Source organism: Topomyia yanbarensis, chromosome 3, assembly GCF_030247195.1.
Source record: "Topomyia yanbarensis strain Yona2022 chromosome 3, ASM3024719v1, whole genome shotgun sequence".
Lineage (NCBI taxonomy): Eukaryota > Metazoa > Arthropoda > Insecta > Diptera > Culicidae > Topomyia > Topomyia yanbarensis.
In genome coordinates, this window is record NC_080672.1 from 243,181,176 (window position 1) to 243,193,812 (window position 12,637).

The 12,637-nt window shown below is 35.7% G+C and overlaps 1 protein-coding gene across 5 annotated transcripts in view; it reads right to left on the reverse strand.

Annotated features, from left to right (window-relative positions):
• The window catches only part of LOC131689389 (uncharacterized), a 468,781-nt gene that overhangs the window by 115,717 nt on the left and 340,427 nt on the right, over nt 1-12,637 (reverse strand). For all 5 annotated transcript variants that reach the window (XM_058974449.1, XM_058974445.1, XM_058974446.1 and 2 more), the window contains one exon: nt 3,027-3,109. In XM_058974449.1, coding sequence (XP_058830432.1) covers nt 3,027-3,109 — 83 coding nt within the window. The remainder of the gene's footprint in view (nt 1-3,026; nt 3,110-12,637) is intronic.

Sequence of the window (12,637 nt, forward strand, 5' to 3'; positions counted from 1 at the left end):
TTGGTGGTTACCAAATTTTCCTCCTTAGGGTGAAATATAGCATAATGCTACATAGCTTTTTTTCGCGTACTTCCATTCAAATTTACTATAATTTTCTACCAAATTAGGTCCTAATATTTTTCAGTCAAGACTATTTTGTAGCTTTTTTGAAGCTTTTGTTGCCAAATAAAATGTTTGACTCCCGTTCACTTCAATTGAAGTTTTTGTAATTGGCTCCTTGGCAAAATATTAGAGGAAAATATATTAAATGCTATAACTTTCGAACTAGCATTTAGAAAATTACACTTCATTCATTTTTAAAGGGAGCAATCTTAGTTTTTAAATGATAATACATCTGTTTCTTGAAGAATGCGGAAGTTGGAGTTTTGGGATATTTTGTCCGTAAAACCCCCTATTTTTAAAAATCATTTCTGCTGTATGCTACAAACCGTACATTTTTTGCAGTTTTCCTAATGTTCAATAATTCTGTGCCGGTTGAGACCGGACTCCTGATTAGATGTAATGTATAGGCAATTTTTTTTTCATCAAATATAGCGTCGTTCTTATTAATGAAATACAATATGTTTTTATTTCACTGTATTGGAATATATGCGCTACTATATAGAAGTACTGGTATTTTGACTTTAAATTTTTTTTGGTGAAATTCCGTTAAGAATGAAAGGTGGTTTACTACGTAAATGCGACTTCATTTCTTATTACATTTTTATTCCACATTTTTCAATTAACTGAAGGGTTGCTAAAATAAAAGTTTTCCTATTACTGCAGTAGAACGTTTTTGAATGTATAATGTTTGCCTTAAAATGTTCCATGTTTTTATTAATAGAAAATGCAAAAGTTGATTTTTTCATAAACATTACATTCTGAGGAGTCTCTTAAAGTTAAATTTCGTGTGAATAAGAATAACATTTTATTATATATGGTTACACAAATGTACAATTTTTCAACACCATTTTTAAAAATATAAAAAATTTACCGCATTACCGCGCGGTGCGGTGCGGTAAATAAAGTGCGGTTGCGGTAAGCGGTGCGGTTTTATTATTTTTTTTTGCGGTTGCGGTGCGGACAATGCATTTACCGCCCACATCCGCACCGCGACGAACCCTAACGATAACTATAAAAATATACCCTTTTTTATGAGAGAAACATCGCATCCTTGAATGAATAGTAACCAATCAAAGTTAGTGTCTTTTTTCAATAATATATACATACATTGGATTGGGAAAAAACCAGAAATTTAAAACGATAAAACCGGTACAGTGAAAACCCGTTTTTATCAGCCCCTTGGTGAATGATAAAACAGGGTCATTGATAAAATAGGGACATATATTTTTCTTTCTTTTTAAGAAACCGAAGCTTTTAAGTATTCTTCTTAAGGCCCTGGATATAGCCTCATAACCCTTTCTGAATATTTTGTTTATATTTCCCTTAAGGGGATCTAACAGTGCAAAATTCATAAAAAAAATTAAATTTTTATTTTTGCATATTCCAAGATAAGAAAAGTTTGCTCAAGTAGGATTTACTCGAATTCAAGTTGGTTCGCCTGCTAGAGCCCATAAAACTACCAACTATCAATTTTCATGCGAAGCTGATAAGGGGGTAGATAAAATCGGGGGCTGATAAAATCGGAGGCTGATAAAATCGGGTTTTCGCTGTCTTACCATTGAATTAGGAAAACAGATGTGGTTTTTGATTTACAGCTTTATTCAAGTCCTCCTCAAAATGTTGATACCTCACCTCATTTTGGCATCATGAGTGATGCTCCAGCAAGCCTAGTTGAATTAGACATTTTCAATGCACAGGAGGGTCCGCCGACGTGTCAAAATGGATTTTTTTTTTTCAATTTTTGAGAAATTATATATATATATATATATATATATATATATATATATATATATATATATATATATATATATATATATATATATATATATATATATATATATATATATATATATATATATATATATATATATATATATATATATATATATATATATATATATATATATATATATATATATATATATATATATTTGTTTTACTTATTTTGTCAAACTCGGCCAACCTACTCCAACCATGGAATGGGCTGGCCGATTTTTTACTCCGCATTCGATTGTTAATAACTCTTTGCCTGATTTTTTATGAATGTAAAATATTACATATGCGCTCAAGGGTCGTATTTTCATTATAACGCAAAATGTTTATCGAAAAGTACAGAATGAGTACAGAAATTCCGAAAGTAAATTTCGGCCAACCAGCTCCGGTCCCCCTAAAAGAGAGAACCGCTTTCATGGAGCATTTCATCTCACATCAAAACCGATTCGATCCAAAAACCCCAAAATAATCGATACGAGTTTCAAATCCAGCATGCTTCCTAACTTGGAGACTACACTCCACACTGTAAACCACCGTACAGACACCGACAGCCTAAACAGGGCCTAGACATCCTAGAATTCATTAGAGACATGAGAGAGATCGATACCTGAAACACGATCGCTTACCAACAAGTAGACACCACAAATACCCACTACAAATAGATAGAAACCATTACTGATGTATATTATTTGTGTTCCACAGTAAATCAACGATATAAACCCTCTCAGACCTATTTTCCGTATGCAAAACAAACCGTGACATTGTTGAATATTATTCAGTGAATATCACTTCGAGAGCATTATTGTTTTTATGTTTATTTCTTGCCATATAAAATAAAACAGTTGCTTTTCCTCAATAAGTTAGTCCCTGAAGAAGATCCCATCCACTGGTCGAAACGTCGGCGAAGTAGAATTAGATTCGACGTAAATTTAAGCTGACTGCACTGCCGAAATCATTTCTAATTTTTACAAGTACCACAGTCTAAAAGAATCAATTTCTCTTAACTATATAATCCAATAAAAACTATATAAAGCAAAACCACCTGTAAGATTCCATATACTTTAAATGCAAGCTCACATTTGTCCGGTAAAAACAGTAAACTAATGATTTAATCTTATGAATGCTGTTGTCTAGAAAAAACAACCTTTTACCTATATCAAGCCTGCCGAGGTTTGGTTGGGATATAGATTTCTCTCTTTCACTAAATCCACCATCGATGTAATCAAGAAACCATCTGAAATTAAAAGAAAGACACTGATACAACACATACACTAAGGCCCAAAGTTTGAGTCTAATAACTAATAATATTGTTATATCAATAAAAACAATGTTCTTTCATTTAGTTTAGATTATATTTACATTTATTTCGCAATAAAAACTGTTTTGAAAAAGGTGGCAATACAGTTGCCACTGCCCGTTAAAAACATTACATGAGACTCAATTGACGAATTTCGTGCCAACTCGAACAAATGCTGGCACCCTCTCAGATTTTAATGAAACTTTCTGTACATGAGAACTTTGTCGCAAAAGGCCACTTTGCATACTTTGTTTTCCATAAATGATCTAGACTGCCTTTTCAAAAGTGTCAAACATTTTTTAACTAGAAGAACTGTATAATAACGCCCAACCTATATCTGACACTCAGAAATTCCACAGTTTTATGGCTGGTGGCAAAGTAGAGACAAAAAGATATTCTAATACAGAAGATGCTCCCAAAATATTTTCCTTGTATAGAAATAATACAAAATAGCATGCATGAAGATATATATATATATATATATATATATATATATATATATATATATATATATATATATATATATATATATATATATATATATATATATATATATATATATATATATATATATATATATATATATATATATATATATATATATATATATATATATATATATATATAACTAAAGAAATATACTGAAGTATTTCACTTTTCAAAAAAGATCAAAATCGAAAGTATGACTTCACTTCACCGACGTTACAGACTAAATGAATTGTATTTTATTACTCGATAACTTAAAGGCCCTGGCTTAGTCTCTAAAACTGCTGTTCTTGCACTTGGTGACGGTTGCTCACACGATGGTCCGATGTTCGCGTGTGTTCCACATTCGCGACGCTAGCTCAGCGATTCCAGAACTTACATTTGTTGCCTCGGTGGGTTTGTTCAAATCATCATTTTTGGTGCTGGAGGCGGCCTCGCGCTTAACTGCTTCCCCCTCAAGTATTGCTCGTCCCGAGCAATCCGCTGATTTGGTGAAGTGTCGACATTTTATTGCGCCGAAAACAGGAATGCAAATATGAGAAAGATAGCAATGCTGAGTGATGCGAATTCTATTTTGTGCTTCATGTCGACTTCTTCCAAGTGCTGCCTGTTTCTGATATTGAGATCATGCAATTCAGAAATGTTGATGTGTTTGATGATTTGCAATGGTTTGATTTTTGTTGATTCTATGGGTAGGATAATCGGTTGGTAAAACCGAAATTCGAAATTTTCGTAGAGCTCATTGTTGATGTATAATGAGCAGTTATAGAATATTACAAGATGGATTCCTGTCAACTTTTTTGTATTAATTCCGCAGGTGCTATTGACGTTTACGTCTTGGTGAACGGCTATAGCCAGTAGCGTTCCTGGGGATATTGTCCTTATTTCAGTTGAAGGAGGTTTTTCCAAAAATTGACATTGTCCATAACTTCCTCGGAATAGTGGAGCTTCACATGGATCATCTTTGATGTCAACAAATTGCTTTCTCTCACATATTGTTATTTTGTTGTTTTCTCGACATTGAGAGGTGATGGCTAGGATTTCGTCTTGATTTATGAAGGCCGTGCTGTGTGTTAGTTTGACTGTTCGGTTGGCTAATGGCAGTGGTTGGATGATAACTCTCTCGTATTTCGTAGGTGTAAATTGTGGAATGTTCACGCTAATGATGACTGTGGGTCCTCTATGCAAAACGGTTGTAACATGTCGATAGAACGCTTCTTTCTGTATGGTTTTACGTGTATTGTATTCAATATGTACCTAATCTCCTTGAGTTTTAAATTCATAATTTGCGAAAATTCGCTTGACGAGTTTTTGATCGTAATGATCGCGTTTTCAATAATAGATACGGATACTTCGAATTGTGGAAAATCTCTAATATGTAAAAGTCTATCGTGTCCTGCCACAATTCTTCCCTCCCCATAATGAGAATCAACGCTCCTGCGTTGTTTGTGATATCGTGAATTTGGATTGATTGTTGTTGGGCCAATGGAATTAAGGTGAAGATGATGAGTGTGAGGGCCATCTTGGGTGTGTATTCCATTCTGCTATCTGTAATATAAACCAAGCATCAGACTCTTTTCAAGTTATCTTTGTGTATTGTCCGGCCAGAGATGTCGACAAGCACTCTACCTTTGTTTTCTGCAACTCTGATCGGTGAATACATCGGTTTAGTTTTCTTCTTTATTCCTTGCACTCTTTTGTACGCTACTTCATTTTCCTCGAAGATTGGTTCTTCGTCTCTATTTTTGTTATGGTAAAGTAAGTTTCTTTGTTTTGATTTTTCGTGTGCCAAAATTATTTAATCGTAAACTTTGTTCCTAGCTTGTATCAATAATTCCATATCAAGAGGCCTTTCATGATTATCTTTCAGCCCATAGAAGGCTTCTCTGGGTTTCATTTTTATAGCCGAATGAACAGTATTATTGTACTGAGTGCAAGCAATATAGAGGGTTTCTTTTAAGCTTAGATCTTCGAAATTAGGTTTGATACATCGAAAAATTTCCGCTATAGTAGAGTGGAATCTTTCAACGGTGCCATTACTTACGCTATCATTTGGTGGTACAAAGTGCAACTCTATGTTTAGTTCATGGAGTAATCCGCGTATTTCGATCGATTTTAGAGACGGTTCGTTGTCGCATATTATTTTCTTTGGAGTGCCATAAGTCTTTAGGAATTTTGTCAGTCCTCTTCTTATATATCTAAAATGCTTCTGAATTTAATATGTGTCAACGATCCGAATCTAGAAAACTTATCTACTGCAGATAGGAAGTTTGCTGGGCTGTGAAGATATCAATATGTACAATATCTAGAGGTCTTTCAGGATTGGGTGTTGAGCCTAACGTTAGTTTAAATGGGTGACAATCGTATTTGTTTTTGTGACATGTGTCACAGAGCTTTATGTATTCTCTGATTTTATTTTTCATTCTGGGGAAGTAGAATATGTTAGATATTTGTTCGTTATTCTCCCAGATACCTCTATGTGAACGGTCATGCGTTTGTTCAATAATGAGGTTTTCTTCCTCTGGGGATCTCAGGTCGATCAACATTTTTTATGTTAACAAAATTTTAAATTGTTTCGCTCTATCAAAGTGATTTTTGTATTCCATTTGAATCAGGTTCATGAGATTTTCTGGACAATAGATGCAGTTTGTCCATGTCCATGTACTCTTTGAAGATTTTGAATATTACTGGAACTCCACACCCAAAACAGTGAGCTCAGATTTTCTGTTTTTGGGCTCACAATCTCATTCCCAAAAGCAATCCTTTTTGAACATTGAGCTGTTCGCGCACAATTCGGGATGAGCGCAACGCTCACGCAAAAAAAAAAACGAGACACACACTCACACACAAGGAAACTTTGTTAGTATATAGTTTCGTATCTTTCTTCTACACCTTACATTCCCCCCACCCAACCACCACAAGCAATCTCATCACCATTGCTGCTGCATTGCATTTTGTTTTGTTTCATTCTTTTATTCGCTGCTATAAATAGCTCGTGACCTGAAACTTCTAGTAAAAAAATCTTATATCAGATTCAAGATTAGAACCGACAAACTTCTAATCGGTAAAAACACCTCTTTATTGCCCCTACCATGACGACACACTGGTGGAGTAGTATAATGGCGTATATAAAGCTTCACACTTATGATGAGTGAGATAATATCGTTTGCATCCCGCCGCCGCGTCGGTATTTCAGCATCGTCATTGACGCATTTTGCTTTGTACCATTTCCCCGCTGTTATTAATATTTTGTTTGTATGTATGTGTTGGGAACTAAGCCTTACTAGAAAAAAAGATTAACGGGTAGCATCAAGACTGGAACCGACAAACATCCACTCGCTAAAACGCCTGCTTTACACTTTATGCCATAACGACACATAATGAGCAGTCGTTCGAATGGGCTATATAAACTTCGCATCATTGCACAAGTGATCACTAATGGGACAGTATGGAGACGATGGTATGTGTTATTCAAGTTATCCCTGCACTACATGAGCCAACAGTGTGTAGCTATGGGGTACGATATTGTATTCCACAAGTATGAGGTTGGTTGAACACTAATGCATCGTTTGGGAGCTTTTCGCTCACAGTTCGAGAGCGAAAAAAACAGAATCAATTCCGCTCTCAACGATTCGTTTTGGGTGCAAATACTGTTCTGGTGATTGTCTTTCGATATACCCTAGGAAATATCTGTTCATAATGGTCTGGTTCGTCTGGTGCTATTTTTAGAACTATTTGGTTACTGAATTCGTTCAGAGATTTCTCGGTACATTTTATCAGGTCCATGTCGTCTGAATCGGATGAATGAACGGTTTGATCGTCGGATGAAGTGTCGCTACTATTAGAGTCGGTCGGTTGAACGACTATACTGCTATTTGAAGATTCATTTTCATTTATGTTAAGTTCGTTACGTACCCTAGAGAGGCTGTCTGCTACGACGTTCTGTTTCCCAGGACGATAGCGGATTTCGTAATCGAACTCACTAAGCGAAAGACGCCAATGAACAAGTCTGTTATTTGTATCTTTCAGATTTAATCCGTATGTTAAGGGCTTATGGTCCGTGTAAAGGACGAATTTCCTTCCGTACAGATATGGCCGGAAGTACTTGCAGGCCCATACTACAGCTAATAGTTCTTTTTCTATTGCTGAGAACTTTTCCTCTGATCGGTTCAGGGTTCGGGATGCGAAATCTATTGGTTTATCGCTTCCGATAGTTCCTTGTAATAGTACAGCGCCAATAGCATAGTTAGAGGCGTCTGTAGTTAAGATAAATTTTTTGTTAAAATCGGGATATTGGAGGATATTGCTTCCTGATAAATGTTCAAAAGCGCCGACAAACTCTTTTGAGTGTGAGATATTTTCTCCTTTTCTCAAAGCGGTTGTCAGAGGCTTGGCAATTTTTGCAAAGTCTTTAATGGACTTACGGTAGTATCCTTAAATGCCTAAGAAACCACGCAGTTCTTTTTCGTTCGATGGCAATGGCCATTCTTTTATAATTTTAATTTTATCTAGATTTGGTTTCACACCTTCTGGAGTTACGATGTCGCCCAAGAAGGCAGCTTCCTTTCGTAGGAACTCGCTTTTGTCCAACTGTATCTTCAGATTGTGTTTTTCCAATGTTTTGAATGAATGACAGGCTGTCAATATGCTCTGTCAGACTGGTTGAGAATACGATGAATTCGTCCATGTAAACCAAACAGATGACACCATGTGTGTTCTCGAAGAACATTATCCATCACACGTTGAAAGGTGGATGGGCATTTTTCAGGCCAAAAGGCATTCTCACAAACTCGTAGTGTCCGTTTTCGACACTAAAAGCTATTTTCGGAATGTCCTTGTCCTCGACTTCGACCTGGTGATGCGAGATCTAGGGTAGTAAAATACATACATCGCCCTAGCTTGTCTAGAATATCTGTTATGTTAGGAATGGGATAACGATCGTCAATCGTTTTCTCATTAAATTGACGGTAATCAATTACCATCCGCCACTTTTTCTTGCCGGATGCATCCAACTTTTTTGGGACGATCCATACAGGAGAAGTCCACAGGCTGTTTGACTGCCGTATGATTCCTTGATTTAGCAAGTCGGAAATCTGACGCTTTACCTCCTCTCTATGACAGAAGGGGTAGCGGTATGATTTCGTGTGAATGGGTAGTTCATCTTTCGTTTTTATGCTATGTTTAATAGCATTTGTAAACGAAAGCTGTTGCCCTTCTATAAAAACCTTCTTTAATCCACCTAGCGGTGCAATTGTGCCTTTCTCAATCATGAACACGAGAATTTTTGTGTTGTTTATATTCATTAAAAGCTTTCAAATGCAAATATTATATTTTATTATTATACATAACATGACAAATATACAAGAAAAGAAATCATTATTCGAGTTATGAAATTTTGTAAAAGGAAAAAGAGCCACGGTAATATTGAACTGAAAAAACCTGTTTTAATCCACCTAGAGGCAAGGTGCGGAAAACTCGCTCACCGCCATGAGCGTACATGAATTTGTTTCCTTATACATCGTCGGGGGTTGACGCTCTCGTTAAAAAGATACAGACCCACACAACTCGTTCCGCATCACACCGTATGCGATTACGAAGGGAGAGAGAATCGGAAATCTCAAAATTTTTTAACGCGTTCCGCATTGCCGATGCAGTGAGGTAATGAGTGCCATCGAACATATTCGGCAGCGAACATGTTCGTTCGGAAAAATGATCCAAATCTTCGTGCGCAATCCTGGAACTAAACGATTGAAATATATGGCTGGCTTAAAAATATCGGTAGGAGTCAGTGTCCGCCTGGACACCGCACGGAGTGGCAATTTCTGCTGTGTAGGTTCAACTCGCAGTCATTTCCTTGCTGCGTGTTAATTTTATCATGCGCTATACATGTTATCGCTCGAGTTGAACTCTACCATTGTATGTACAAATGCCGTACTTGCGATGTAGACAAGATGTGTGGTAATGTACATTGGTTTAGATTTATTTGTTTGAATTTAGTTTAATTTTCAATGTTCAGGCGCGTTCGGCTCCTTCCATGCGCTACGTTCGAGAGGAAACTTAGATTTGTCTTCTTTTCTATGCCAATAAATAATCTCGAAAGTTGTGCGTTTTATAGCGTATCATTGCGCGAATATAGCTCACTACTTCCGGTGATATGCATTTGCATAAAATTGACAAAATATCGATTGTCGCAGATCAATTTTTTTGTTTTTAACTGTAATGATAATATCTTTTGCTTCAATCGTATGATTATCCACGTTTAGGTGGTTTTGGTTTGAGACGAAGCTGGCCCAGGTTATAACTCAAATTGATGTCAAAATAAATTAAGTGATAACAGTTTCGGTTGAAACCTGACTCAGTTTCGAGATCAAACAAAAACACATTCGTGCTAGGGCATACGAGTCCGGCGCATAGAATTCATACCTTTTTGTGTGCATGAAATTAGGTGTGAATAAATAGATAGAAAGCGAATCATATGTATCAACTAATAACAATATAATAAAATATAATAGATAAATCGAAATTTTAAAAACAGTTTACCAAACGAAATTTTCACTGAAATGCTGTTAAGTTTATTAAGTGTCTTGGAACTAATAATTGGAATGTGGATTGCGTGAAATTTAGTAACAAGGATCACCGTTCTGGCGCAGTAACTATTGGTGTTTGTTTCAGGCAACGTTCACAAAAATAGATAAGGCTAGTAACTGGGACTATAACCATTCATGTATGCGCTTACAGTTGTATTATCTATAGCATTGCAGTTATTGATATTAGTCTGAAAGGATTCCGCTGGAGCAGTGCTGCCAGGGACATTTTCAGTTAGCAGTGAAAATGAAATTTGTAGATATTTTCGTTATATTGCATTATTATTGAAAACTGATAAAAGCACATAAATGTAGACTATCTTTGTCTATCTTTCCTGTGCTATGGGCTATTGAACAATTGGGCAGGTCATAGCACTCTGATAGAAGCATCACTCTTGATAATCAGAGGTTTTTAGTGTTTTTTGATACAAACAAATCAAAAAAAAAGTTTAGCATGAAAGGTTTCGAGTGATCGGTGTGAATGAATTTGTTTATAGACATCATTCAACAACCGGGGATGGAAAACGTGTGCAACTTTCGTAGCCATATATTTTTCCAATCATAATAACTGGCCAACAACGTTTCGATCCACCTCAAATTGTTTAAAATCACAGTATTTTCATACCGATTGGAATTTCTGAATCGGACAAGATCAGTTGAGTTTGAATCGAATATTAATAGTAGACCCCATGTTATATAATACTTTCAGAGAAAATTGATTAAATCTCACGGTATAAAGATACTTTCCTAAGATTCAAATTTGAAAAATGTTACATGGTTAATTTTACGAAGATGCGAATTTTAATCCAGGTCGCAATTCTATGATTGTGACTATTGTGTGAATTATATTAGAATTTAAACTAAACAGTTCTCATTAGGGTCAGACCCAAAAGAATGTGAAAAGCCTTCAGACAGCACAGAAAAGCTGTTAGGAAAACTTGGAGTCTCAAACCGAATTACATCTTTGAGTTTATATAAAAAATTGTTTAATAATGTTCTTGTGTGGTGTCAGATGGAAGAAGTGATGACAATCCTGTAAAAGCTTAGCTATCTGCTGAGAATGGTGTCCATTGCGATAGCTGGGGCACTTACGACACAGAAATGCGTAGAACTGAAGAACTTATAAATACTATCAATTTGGACAGTCTTCGGCTATCTTTTCCAAGCAACTGGATTTTTGCAAAGATTCTAGGGGAATTCTATTGTGCTTCGGAAAGTAAACATTAAGTAGTAGCTTATTACTGAAAGAGAAGCACATACCACAGAGAACAAACGTCCATCTTTAGCGTTCAACTTGTGTAAAAATCACTAACGTTGTCGAAGCTAATTGGAATACCTCCACCCGGTGCGTTACTGTCGTCATGTTTTTAGTGACCGAGTTCGATAGATTGAAAATCGAATTGTAATGCCTGAAGATATTTAGGTTTGAAGAAAACCATTTTTGTTGTAAAAATTACTGTCAACTGTCCAAACAAAAGGTTCTTTTGAAAATTTTCTCCAAAAATAGTCTTGTTATCCAGTGTAGCGCATTCCTCTGTATTTGACTCTTAAAGTGCACAGACTCTGGGTCTTACTATAAAAATTGATTCCGTCAGACACTAGTTACACTGTTACCAGTTATATTATACATAAATAATACATTTCTATGCATTGTGATCAAAAAATATAACACGTATAGCATAAAATATGGTTAACCCTTAACGCTGTTTTAAAACAATATTACGCAAAACATCTCAAAATTATCACAGTAATGTATTGAAACTATGAAACAATTTTCACAAAAGTTTAAAAAAAATTATTTGCGCCTTTGAGGGTAATATGACTCCCATGTTTGGAAATAAAGTAAAATGTGATATCAATTGATACAAAAATATCTATTGCACATTTTTAAAAGACCTATTATGTACAACAATAATGTTGCCAAAAACGGAACCTATTTGTTGCCAAAATCTGAGTGTACCGAAAAGGGAGCATGCAAAAATAGGAACGTGCCAAAAACGGAATCTTACTGTACTATCATTGAACAGCCTCCAAGAAACATAAAAAACACATATCGTCAATACTTCCACCATATCATTACACGTTGAAAAACCTTGTCAATACGCTCCAGTATTGACAAAACAACTGAACGTGTAAAGACCGCTAATATGGAACACAAACAAGATCAAACATTCTTTACTAGTATATATGATGATTAACAGCAGGAAAAACAAAAAGCACCACAAAAAGTATAAGCAATCAAAACATCGGGAAAACAATATTTAGAACAGATGGATAAATCGTCGTACCCGGAACATCACGTTCCAAATCCATTCTTGACCGCTCATCATTCCGAATTAGATCCACATGACATCACTGTGAACAGCCTAGTGAAAGAAACCGATTCCACGCACCC